Source organism: Ambystoma mexicanum, chromosome 12 (genome assembly GCF_040938575.1).
Source record: "Ambystoma mexicanum isolate Mex_15411 chromosome 12, UKY_AmexF1_1, whole genome shotgun sequence".
Classification (NCBI taxonomy): Eukaryota; Metazoa; Chordata; class Amphibia; order Caudata; family Ambystomatidae; genus Ambystoma; species Ambystoma mexicanum.
The window spans coordinates 1098131618-1098144827 of record NC_090936.1 but is presented as its reverse complement, the minus strand read 5'-3'; the positions used below and the strand labels follow the sequence as shown (position 1 = coordinate 1098144827).

Genomic DNA, 13210 nt, shown 5'->3' with positions numbered 1-13210 from the left:
CTGGCGCGTATAATAAATATTAAACAAACAAACAAACAAAATCCCCACCAACTACCAGCCCTTCACTAGAGTCCCTTTCATCCTGAAGAGTATAGCCCGGGCCACCTAACTCCAAGCTCAACACCACCTTGAGCAACACCACATCTTAAGTCTGTGCCAATCTGGCTTCCGACCCAGACATGGTACAGAATCTGCATTATTGGACCTCAAGAACCAGTTGGATGACACCAGAGACGCTGGCAACCTTTCTCTTCTCATGCTTCCTGACCTGTCTGCAGCCTTTGACTTGGCAGACCACTCCATAGTCTGCTGGAGTGCTCCTCCACTTCTACCGCCTCCTTATCTGCAAAATAGGTGGCATCTTTCCTGACCAACCACACATCTCGCCTCTTCGCTCACAACCACTCATCCACTACCACAGCTATCACATGTGGGGTGCCCCAAGGATCTTGCATCTCCCCCACTCTATACAACATTTACATGAAACCCCTTTTAGACCCCCCTGGACTCGCTTAATATGAAATATACAAACTATGCTAGTAACACGCAGATCCTCATACCCATCACAGGAGACCACAGCCTTGAATCCAAAAACATCAATGACATATATGAAACCATTCAAGGCTGGATGGTGTCCCACCGACTGTGCCTCAATTCAATGATGAGCAGACAGAGCTCCATATCGGCAACCCCTCCCACCTCACCAAGCTCAGCCCAAACGACAGGATGTTCACTATTGATAACCACCCCATCCTTGTCTGTGAAGATGCTCGCCGTCCACCACAATGCCATGTTATCACGATCCCGGCATTTTAACGCCACCAATGTCTCAGCTGCCTATGTGACCAAACTTATCAATGCTTGCCGACCCTTTCTCTCAACTGACAACTGCCTGAACATCGCCTGGGCCATCATCGGGGCGAACTTGGAATACTGCACTGGGAGGCACCTCAGAGAGAAACTTGAACAAATTACAAACAATTCAAAACAATGCCACGAGAGCCTTAGTGGGGCACAACAAATGTAATCATATCACCACAGTGAGGAGAGCAGCACACTGGCTCCCTGTCCGTGGACGGATCAAATTCAAGATCCTCACTAACGCCACTGCTGCCTTGACAACACCGCTCCAGGCTACCTGTCGGAAAGACTGTCCAAACCAACAGGACAACTCGATCAGCCTATGTCAACGCTTCCGTATTCCTAGATACAAGCAAACCAAAGCCAGAGGAATGCCCTTCCACCCGCCTTACGACTTGAGCCCTCTGACACTGCTTTCTGCAAGAAACTGAAAACCTTCATATTCCACTAATAGCTACCCTCCTGCTATTCGGACTGTAACCCTGCTATTCGGACTGTAACCCTTTCAGCGTCCCCAATTAGTAGCTCTCTCCCTGCTAACTGTCTGTAACTCAGTAAGATGCTAGTAGCGCCTAGACGCCCTAGGTTTAAGCACACTATACAAATGTTAAAATAAATCAACCTAATCAAGAATATTTCAATAAATTAAGTGTACCTCTGAAAAAACGAACATGTTCCCCAATACTGCCTCTATTCAATCCAGAGAAAAAGCATCCAGCATTAGCAATGAGAGGTTGCAGAGATGGACAATTAGTTATGCAATAAAATTCAGGCCAAGATTGCCTAGCATAAAAGGAGCAACCATCGAACTCTTTTCAGCCTCTAGTTCACTGGATCAAACGTATTCTGTAGAGGCTTTCCTTTGACCTCCAAGGAGCTTCGCAGTGACACATGCTGAAGGCAACAGTAGAGTGGTCTTTTATATTTACAGAGAAACAGTGACTGGTAACAACTTTTCTTTTACCTGCAAATGCCATGATTTTTACAACTTGACCTGGAGCAATGTCATGGTTCAAGATCTGTCTCTGTTCATGTGTCAGTTTAATATCTGATCTATTCCTAAAAGAGAAAGATATGGTGAGAATCAGTTGCAAAAATACACCATCTGCCTCAGAATGTCTTTAACCAATTATCTCGAGTCACATTTATTGTGCCATCGTAAAACATTTTCCTATCAGGTTTTAAGTCTCATGGTTAAATAAGAATTTCAGGGTACAATAGGTATTCTATTTTAGGTACCTACAACTACTGAGAACAGATGCTTACAATCTTCAGATCATGTATGCATGATTAGCCATCAAATTGAGGAACAATGTAGTGAGAAGTGCCCAAATCCGCAACGTTCATCATCCTGCAGCTTCATTGTCAAATGCGATGCCTCACCTCAGGTATTAGAACAGGAGCAAATCTGAGACAAATCTCTGCGGTTGTCAGAGAAATAAATAAATAAAACAGAAGGACATGTGCTGGTATTGGGATTAGGATGAGCATCAAATCCTCAATTATAGGGAAATGCCACTGTTCAACCTTTCGAAACAGAGTGCACATCTTAGTCAAATAAGTCATCTCTCAATTGAATTTCATAGTGGAAGTCTTGCTAGTAAAAAACCCAAATACTATAGCACTTCAGCAACTCCATTAATCAGGGGCATCTGCAAACCCCATGGACAGTGCAAAAATGTCCCATGCCTCAGGCTAGATGATAGGACGGGGTGAAAACGGGAGCCAGGGTACACCCCCCCGCCCGTGAAGTAGGCCTTGAAGGAGGTATATGGTGAATGCTCAGGACCCCACACCCATGCCTTGCCTTGCCTTGTTTGTATATTTATTTGTATTTATTTTGTATTTACACAGTACTACCCCAAAAAATCCCTAGCAGGATAAGTGCAAATTAAAATATACACTGCCAGGAAAAAGGTGTGGTGAAATTCAATTGGTCAGCGAAGCATCTATCACTAGTGTCCGCAGAGCAAGTCCTGCCTGCAAAAACAAATGTTTTATTCAAAGACTCCAATCTGCAAGTGTTACTCAAGATACTGTTTGTGATCACTGCCTGGTGCAGTTTGCATGGCTGAAATCAGACCAGGACATGTCTGAAGAGTGATTTCCTTAGTCTTCGTATTAGTCTACGGTTTAAATCCAAGTTGGTTGATAAGACTGAGATCGCCTCAGGATGCAGAGCAGCTAGGAAAACTGTTGACCCATTTTTCCTAGCCAAAGGAGTTGTAGGCACCACACCTACTGGCCATTCCCTGGGCATGGTTTCACATTCTGCACAACTGTGAACCCTTATCACATTAGCATTCGGCAATCAAACCCATTGCAGACATGATCGGTCAACCGCAACATAACAATGTCAAAGTTGAGAAGGTGATCAGAGCAAGGTGGCACGTTGGAGTAGCAGAGTTGGCAGCGGAGAGAGAAGTTGGGATACAGGTGTTGGAAAGATGAGCGAATAAGAGTGAAGAAAGGAGGTGGAAGAGGAGAGAGGACAGTGCATAAAGGAGCTGGAAGGGTGAAGAAGAGAGTAGAAGCAGAAGAAAGAAAAAATAGGGAAGAGTGGAGGAGGGAGGGGACACGAGAAGAGGAGAGAGGAAGAAAAGTGACAGGCATAGGACAGAAAGCGGTAAGACCGAAGGAGGGAAGTAGAGAATCAGAGCTTGAGAGAAGAAGCAAGAGGTAGACATGTTGTAGGGTGACGAGGCAGCAGTATAGGAGGAAAGTCAGGGGAGATACAAGAGAGAGAAGGAGGAGGAGGATAGGAGCAAAAAAGTAGAAAGATGTAAGAAGGCTGCTTATGGAGGGGAAGAACGGCCACCAGAGCTTCAGAACCAAATACATAATCCAGTGAGGGAAAGGGATTCACAAAAAGCTGAAGACCTGGTGAAAGAAGTTAAGGCAGTTAAGCCCCAAGAAAGTGGGAAGGAGACACATTTCAGGGATCAACATTTACCTCAAGAGTCTGATGCCCAACGTTCATCAGAACCATTGGGGGCCATAGGGGAGGTGGTGCCAGATTGTCACATCAAAGAAATACATCATCCTGAGGAAAACCAACTCAGTCAAGAAAGACCCTGTACGAATGTCAATAAAGGAGTGTAGGAACACTAAACTCGGAAGACTGAGTGGAAATTTACCACAAGGATTGCTGATTTTTTGAAGATGGGGAAAGAGGGAAGGACTAAAATATGGTCATGAGATATCCTGTTTTCTTTGCACCTATTTTGTGAACCACCCAGTTTCCTCCATTAAACCTAATCCCTAGAACTTTGAGTTATTCTGAATAAAATCTCTTGTGAGCCAATTGTTTGACTGGGTTGCCTGTAGATCCCTCCACTAGGAGAACCCTCCATTTGTTGTTGTGCAAAAAGCCAACTACAGGACCAAAGAAGACAGTGGATGGCACTTCTTTGACTTCTGAAGATATCCAGCAAACATTTGCCTACTGAATATTTTCTAATAGTCGCTCTTGTGTGCCGTCAGACTCTTGTCTAGTAGCTAGCTCCAACCTGTTACACCATCTTTTACAGTGATCTTTAACAAATATTTTAAGGGCTCCTTTCATCTCTATCTGAAGCACAGCAAAGGGCACCTTTTGATAAGAACACAACCTTTGACCCACTCTCACCCTCCAGCTACAGTTGCATTTGAAACTTCTCACAGTTTGGAAAAACTATCAAAAATATTTTTTGGGATTTATTTATTTTAATTGTTTTTTTTAATAACGGCCTAATACAATACCAGAGTTTGGTTTCTAAGCGCGAATTCAGGATTCAAACCTCTGTTGCTCTGCGTAGTCTTGCTTCCATGATCAGCGTGTTGCCACTGTACTATCCTCCGTTCCGTTTAGACAACTTAAAAACTGGAAATCTTCAACAACTGTCAATCAGGTATTAGGTCTTCTCACCAAACAAGATAAGCCATTTTGGACATCAGAGTGTCTTCTTGAGGCTGAAACCCATGTTACTTATCTTCAATTTGTCAGCCTCCTTTGATAACATTTGCCATTGTACTTTAATCAACCGTCTCCATTAGTGGCTCGGTATCACAGGTCCTGCTCTTATATGATAACTTCCTTTCCTTCTGGCAGAACCCAATAATTCACAATAGGTCCTTTCTTACCTTACAACCTTACTACAGGCGGTGGAGTACTTAAGGGTGTCACCCCTCCTCTTCAAAATGTATGAGAAGCTATTAGTGGTGTGATGAATCTGGACAAATCGTCCCTTCTTCACAGGGGTGGGGTGAGGGAGACACCCTCTTTGAGGCTAGGGAGGGGACCCAGCTAAGAAGCAAGACCCTCCACTATGGGCTAGGGAAAGATGGACCTCACTCAGAGTGGCTCCCCTCTAGCGGACAAGGACTCCCATTCCTACAGTGAACTCCCTATGAAGAATACTCTGTCTGCATACTGTGATGATACGCAAAGTGTCGTCACTTCCCCACAGGGGGGAGCCCTTTAACATGAGGCTAGGGAGGTGTGGTCGCTACCCAATATTCCCCCTAGGGGTGGCTTAATGCGGGAGGACCTCATGAGGAGGGACTCCCTGTGAGGGGTCAGTAATGCAAGGCGGGCAACTGTGTGGATTTGTCAACATATGGCATTTTATTCTTAAAGAAATATGTTTAGAATACCTCACTATCTCTACTCTGCTGAGGATTTCCCTGCCTAACCAAAGCTAAGGGGAAACACTCTAGCACAGGATAACTGGCCCTCACACTAAACAAATACACAAATAAAATATATGGCAATACAACATGACATGGGTAACATTAACAGTCTGTGACTAACCTTGTAATGACCTGGGTGATTTCCCTTCCCAAGAATTCAAGGTCAGTTCTGCTAGTGTTCAACCAAACAAAGACACGTCTCAAGTCAGTTTGTGACATTTCAAAGTCAATGGGAAAGTTTATTAACCAAAGTTCCAATGATAGCAAATCTCTTCTCCTTGGTATAATATCCACTTTCTCCCAAATAGCACCAATGGTAATCCCAGCCACAATGCTTTGTCACCTCTTCAAGAAGGCATGCCACAGTAAAACAAAAATGCAATGCCCCCAACTGTCAGTAATGTACAGTTCTTGGTTAACAGTCGGTATTCTCTAAGTTACAGTTGTAGAATTCGCAATGGTATATTTGTCAGCTAACACTTCAACAACTTCACTTCTACTTGACTCACTATGAGATCAGTCAGCAGTGTTGCATCTACCGACATTTAGATATACCACTACAGTTTTAGTAGTTTGGACTGCTACCACAGCTGCAGTGCTTTGAATTACTACGACAGCTTCAGGGCTTTGGACTACCACCAGAGCTTCAGGGCTTTGTGCTTCTAAACAGGCTTCGACAAGACACACTTCAAAGTACTTCAAAAACTTCAAGTAGGCAAGGCACTCTTATCTGAATAACTCTTCCAAAAGAGGCAGCCTCTTTGCCTCCCTTGCTGGTCTGCCACAATAACAACCTGGGTTTGCCTTCAAGACTTGCTTTTCTTTCTCTTTCACAGGCACTACAGGTTGTGACAACTTCAAGACAGTCTTTACAAGGAGCCAGTTTCCCTTCCCCAACCTTACGTACACCTTTCTGCCAGTTATCAGCCAAAGTAATTACTCAGAAGTATTGGTGCCACGCTTTTAGCTTCAGGTAATGTTTGCATACTTGTATTTTAGGTTAATAAAACTGTTAACTTCACAGCACAGTTACATTGCTTCTTACTTCTGAGAAAGGCTGGTTTCACTAGTAATATGGGGAGACTCTTAGCTTGGACAATGCTTGTTCTCTTCTTCAATAGTTTATACACTTTAACATCTTAGAAATTAAAGGTATGCCTTGTTAAAGTAAAGAATAGGATTCAGTCTTTCTTTAGAAATCACAATTAGGCCTACACAACCACTTCTTGATGTAGTTTGCAAGGTTCAAAGCTTGGTATATAATTGTAATCCCGTGTAAAAGTGAAGGATAGAGTTCAGTCCTTCTTTGGGAATCACAATTAGGCACATGTGACCACTCCTTGATGTAATTTTCAAGGTTTAAGGATTTTAACAATGGCATTGTCAAGATTAGGTATTCAGTAATTGTTTTCTCAGTGTTCACTCTCCTTAATTGATGACACACGACCACTCCTTTAAGTAGTAACAGTCTTAACTATTGAACAACAGGTTTAAGCAACATTGGCTTCTCACCCGAGTAAAAGACCTGTCACGTTATACGCGAGTGCTACATTTCCATTGTTCATGGTATTTCGGCTTCAACCAACAATTTCTACTCGCTTTAACTCTTATGCAAGTTAACAGGGAGCTGCATACTGTTGCCGCCAATGCTTGTGAAAGGTATTAGAACGCTGTGCTTCACTCACCAGCTTCTTTCAGATTTGATCTGCGGGTCGCACTGCTTTCCCGACTTCTGCCACAACCTGTACTGCTTCTGGCAGCTTAGGGACCCACACCCTTCCTCTGCAAAGGTTTCCCCAGTTCGACCACCTGTTTATCAAGCCCCTCTCGCTCCTGAGACCCACAGCTTGACAACTGCTCCACGCCTCAGTCTGCTGCACGGCAACCACAGCAATCAGGCTGCACTTCAGAGTTTGGGGGAAAAGAAACCTCTCAGAACAAGCAGGTACAATCGACTGTCTGCACGTTCCGGCATCCCCCTTGTTCTCCTACTTGTGCATGTTTTACCAGCCTTGTGCCTTCTTCTGTCTGCTACAGCTTGCATTCCAGTCACAGTTCCAGCTCCTACCACTCCTAATTGCCTGCGCATGAGGGGGTCTTTTATGCCTCCCAGGTTCCATTAGGTATGGGCTGTTAGGCTTAATTGTCAGACTACTGCTGCAACATTCCTCTTCAGCCCTCTTCCTCGTCCCAGTACTTCTGGGTTTATGAGACTTGTAGTCCCCTTCAATAAAGTTGTTTCTTCCAACAATTGAGTTCCTTTTAAAGGCAGTTCTACTTTTCTTAAACTCATAAAAAGATGGTCTGTCAGAATTGGTTTTTACAGAGGAAATTTTATTTAAGGCATTTTCTCTAGATCCTGTTCCATTGCACCTTAGGGAGTAAGGAGGGTAATTATTCTTCAAAGATCTTTCTGTTAACAAGATTTGCTCAGGTTTAACAGAGTTTGTACTCCTGGTCAAAGATCTTACATGTGAATGAGGGACACTATAATGGCAATATGCCACCACCTGTTTTGGCAACCCTGAAAGGTATTTCCTGTCAGAGGACAAATACTGTGTCTCATCCCACGGGATCTCCTCACCACCCTGGGCCCTGTCTCCTCCCAGGTGATCCTCCTGCAATACACCACTCCCAAGGTCAGGATCAGGAAACGTCTGCCTTTCCCTGGCCACCTGGGAGGAGACTTTAGGCAGGGCTTCAGTGAGGGATCCATAGGATTCTTCACATCCCCCTCTCGGGAAAAGGACAACCACCTAGGGTACAGCCTGTTAAGCCACATCACTCCCCAACATTCCCTAGCCCCCCCCTACCATACTATGCCATTTCATTGACAGTAAGCACAAGTATTTTTGTACCTCATGGGATATTGCAGAAAATACTGATGAGGAAGAACACAACAACCATGAAGAGGAGCCAACTCTTAAGTACTCCGACGAGGTGGCTCACACGGGGCATTATCTGCAGGTGGTGATGCTGTGCCACGGTGAAGTCCGGATATAAAAAAGAAAGAAGAGGGACTAAAGGGAATCCGATACCGGGAAAGCCAGTAGCCAGCTGGAGCATGGGAGTTTCGAACTTCAAGTAGGGACTGAAATAAAGGCGTTGCAGAGGATGCCGGCAGCAGGCTGCTAGATCCGTTGTGGGTCTGGCAGGAGCAGGCCCAACTGTGAGGCCCATGGAAAGAAGCAATGGTGAGATCCAAACAAGGTGGACGGTCGGGTCCCAAGACCGTAAGGAACTGAGGACCCACGAAGGTGCACTGGGACCGTCGGAGCAGACAAGCAGAACAGAGGAAGTCGCTGACAAGGAACCCTATCCCAGGAAGCACCGATGATGTGCTGCATCCCAGGGGAAGGCAAAGGGAGGCACGGGAGACCTTGTAAGCATACGGGAGAGGCAGAGAAAGGGATGCAACGGGATGTTTCTCACCCCACTGGCAGCTAAAGGGATATTGGGGAACAGAACTGTGTAGAGTGCATCAGGGAGGAACTCCATCATCTCAGTAGCAATGAGGCAGCTACTGGACACTGAAAGAGTAAAGCAAGCATCCGAGGAGAATGTACTCATCGCAGTGGCAGCCATAAGCCCACAGACCACCAGAGAAGTGTTTGGGACCCTACCAAGAGTGAACAAGGGATCCAAGGAGTACCTCCTCAACACAGTGGCAGCCATTAGCCCACTGACCACCAGAGAAGGGTCTGAGGTTGTACCAAGAGTGAACAAGTCATCCAAGGAGAACTTCCTCGTCACAGTGGCAGCAATAAGCCGACTGACCACCAGAGAAGGGTCTGGAATCCCAACACAAGAATCTGAGAACCCGAGGAGAACTTCATCAGCGGAGTGGCAAAGATAAGTCCATCAACCAGCAGAGAAGGGTTTGGGACTTTGCTGGTACCAAGAGTGGGAAAACATACACAGAGTTGAAAAACACAAAAGATAACTTTTTAAATATCGGGCATAGGGAATAATTCTCCTGGCGATGACACAGAACCCCTTGGGACATAATCAAGAGACGCCAAGGGAAGGGAGTAATTCCTGCTGGTCTTGTTGTGAACTGTATAGACCAGTACGGGGAGAAGGGAGACATTCTCCTGATCAAACTAGTCGAGTTGTGCAAAGACGGTTTGGAACCTGCAAGCCAGAGGAAGGGAGTCATTCCCCAGGCAACCTATGTACAAGAGAACATTCTTTTAAACACCACCCAGACACCAGGAGAAGGGAGTCATTCTCTTGGGGAAGGAACCTTCAGCTGAATTATATTAGTCTTTAGTTGTAGTGTAAGGGTTAGAAGTAGGTTGCGACAGAAGACGTTGGACTTCTCACGTATCCTTTAGTATTAGTTTGAGGTAAGGAAACCCCTCTTAGATGATAGGGATAGTGAGGGTCTTTTTCCAATAATAAAAGTCTATAACCACAATCATGCCACCTTTGTGTCAGCTTCCTTCTTCGACACCCTTACAATATGTGGGTATAGAAGAGAGTGGTGTTACTTCTGTTTTACATCCAAAAAATACTGACATTGCTTATACATCATTGGCTCAAGGGAATACTGGCATTCCCTTGAGCTCAGCAACTGACGAAAAGCAACATGCCCCTTTGAAGTACAGCAAATAAAGGGATGAGGATTCTTCAGAGGAGGAGCAAGAATCCTACACAGAGGAGAGCCTCTGAAGTACAGACTTGCTGGATGGGCGGAGCGGCGCAAGACGACAGAGCCAGAGGTATCATGGAGAGAAGGCAGAGACATCGGAAGACCGACACCAAGAAAGGCGATACACGCAAATAGGACTGTCTTGCCTGGTGGCGTGACCACGCTGCATCCCTGGTGGGTCTCGGACCCAATAACTATGCTGAAGCCAGGACAGAACGGAACAGAGAAATGATTCCTCCCATTGAACGCGAGGGCCACAGAGACTGCCGAATCGGGAAAAGAGAAGGGGACCGAAGAACCGTCTTACCTGGTAGCGTGACTGTGCTGCAGCCGGGTTGGGTCTGCGACCCAGGAAACTACGCAGAGGCCAGGACAGACCAGAAAGGATGAATCCTCCACTTGGAACGAGAGAACTGCAGAGACTGCAGAGCTGGGCAGAAGAAGAGAGGCTGAAGGTAATGTGCCTGCGACACCATGGAGACGCAAACAACAACATCCCTGCTAGGATGCCATCCCTCTGGAGCACACCCAAAGGCCTCGAAGGTACCAGGGTGGTCCAGGGTGGAGGGAGGTGAGCTAAAAAACAGAGAAAGAAACTGATAAGGAGGATTATGGGAGCCCTAGAGTATTGAATCTTGGCAAGAAGCCCATACACAACCAGAGAGGTTAAGGAAACTTGAAAGACGGAGGGGCCTGGAGAGTCCTCGAGAAATAAAGTACATTGGTACTATCATAAGGGGAACAGAATCTGGGGTGTTCAATAAACCTGTACAAGATACAAAACCATTAGAGAGAAGCAGGTCATGGTGGTATAAAAGGAATAAGGGAAACATTCCTCCACAAAACTAACTGGAGACATGTACCTAGAGACTTATAAGCCTATCTGAAGAGGCTAACAGGAGAGCTGAGAACACTTCTTTTCTGAACTAATTTTGTATGAACTGAAAACTATTGCCAGAGAGAGAGATCCAAAGGACAGTTGGCCAGACATGGCCTAAGCAGAACGGCTATTGCTTTGGTTTATATTTTTCTTTTCCACAGTGGTAGGGCCAGATAGCAATTAGATTTGGCTTAAGGGCTACTTTTGATTTTGACGACAAATGAGCCCCCTTAGCTTAGTGTTGTAGGTAGGGAAAATCCCTATTAGCAGTACGGATAGAGAGGCCTTTTTTTTTTAATTTAATAAACACCCTTGAAATTGCCATTCTTGAGTCTGACTCCATCTGGTTTGCCACAGTGGATATTATCAGATCTATGTTGATGACCTGTAGCTGCCTGTCAGAGCCAAACAAAACTTTGCTACAACCAATAGTAACCAGGTATTGCCTTTCATCTCCTTGCCCAGATGAAGCAAGGCAACACAAAGTATGGATGAACTTCATTAACGTTTCTCTCAATGGGAACAATTCGAAATTGCTCATTGTTAAAATGGATTTTCTAATCTAATCCCTTAATGTGCATTTGGTTTACACATAGAAACCTTACACAAAATCGATATTAACATTGAAATTGACATTGCAAGACATCATTACATAATTGTTGTCAGATAATACAGAACACGTAATTTTCAGAATCAGCCCTGCAGACATATTCTGAGAGGCCATCCAGTTCTGGTGAACAGAGAAAGGCACAAATGTCTAGCCAACCTCTATCTGGGTAGAGTGACTGAACAGTAAGGCTTAGACTTAGGAAGTGTGAGAGTGGTGAAGAGTACAGTTAAACACACACAGATCACTCTTAATATTACAAGTTTGGCAAAAAGTATAAAAATACAGTTATTTATTTAGGCCTCAGACAAACTCTTAGCAATGAAAAACCACAGGTAACGCTAATATATATACATTCACTTTGGTGTACTCTGTTAAGAGAACTTAACACTTCACTTTTTATAATATAGTTAAAGCAATTTTAGAATAATGTAGACAAACAAAGCAAGTGAATGAAAGAACCAGGTAAGTAACCATTATTAGAGAATTAATATGCAGAAAATAAACAAGTTCAAAACACCAAACGAAGACTAAAACATTCCGTGACTATAACTCAAAATGTCCTTCCTTAGCTACCTCGCTAGAAAAGATGGGACCTACTATCCTAGGACCTAGTATCCTAGAATCACCTTAGGGGAAACCCAGGGGAGGATCTTTGACCAGAACACCACTGTTAACCTTCAGGCAAATGAGAGGTCGGGTAATGACGGTACACCTGTTAAACCCTATGTAGGTACGGTGGGAGCAGAATAGGTATGCTTACTCTTGTTCAGACTTTAAGAGTTGGTACGTTTTGAGGCCTTCTGTGACACAGGTTTTCATTGTGGCATTCACAAGTTACGATAATCTTCCCATGTGAGAGAAAAACAGATGGAAAATCAGAGGCAGCAGCGTCCTGGTTGACTGCAAGCACTGTACCCCTCGACAGAGATCTGCGAGCCGAGCGTAAAACTGGAATTACTTAGTCTACTGGAAAAATTGGAGGACTCTTGGTAATTGGCCGGTTCTGACAGTACCTCAGCCAGAGCCAACATTCCAGAAGAACCCACTGCCCTAGCAGAGGAACCAAAGAAGAGTCTTAGACCAGACCTGGGATGCTCAGGAAAGAACCAGCCAATTGCAACATGCTACAGCCAGTGGAAGTGGTCCGTCAAGTCTCCCAGGTGGTACCGCATTCCAAAGGTGGAGCAACCCCATGAAGCAAGACGAAGAAGAGGAAGAGGTGGAAACTACAGTCACACCCCACGACAAGGACCACAGTTACAGGGGAGTAGAATTTGCACGCACAACCATCGAAGAACTGTTAAGGGCCCTGGTTGAAAGCAACCAGCCATTATCCATCAACATCAAGAGATCCTTATGGCCTTGCAGGAAGACATCAAAGGGAGACAGAAGCAATCGACTTAACAGCTGAAAATCCTGCAAAAATTGAGTATTGGGGAAGACCCAGTCGCCTTCTTTGTGAATTTTTAAATAATGGCCATGACCGCAGGCTGGCATCGAGATCGTTGGACCCAGTATATTACTCATCTTCTCA

The 13210-nt window shown here is 44.8% G+C and overlaps 1 protein-coding gene across 1 annotated transcript in view; it reads right to left on the bottom strand.

Annotated features, from left to right (window-relative positions):
* The window catches only part of FBH1 (F-box DNA helicase 1), a 1469681-nt gene that overhangs the window by 1052007 nt on the left and 404464 nt on the right, over positions 1 to 13210 (bottom strand). Inside the window, exon 8 of the mRNA XM_069629653.1 lies at positions 1826 to 1920. Within this exon, the coding sequence (XP_069485754.1) occupies positions 1826 to 1920 (95 nt within the window). The remainder of the gene's footprint in view (positions 1 to 1825; positions 1921 to 13210) is intronic.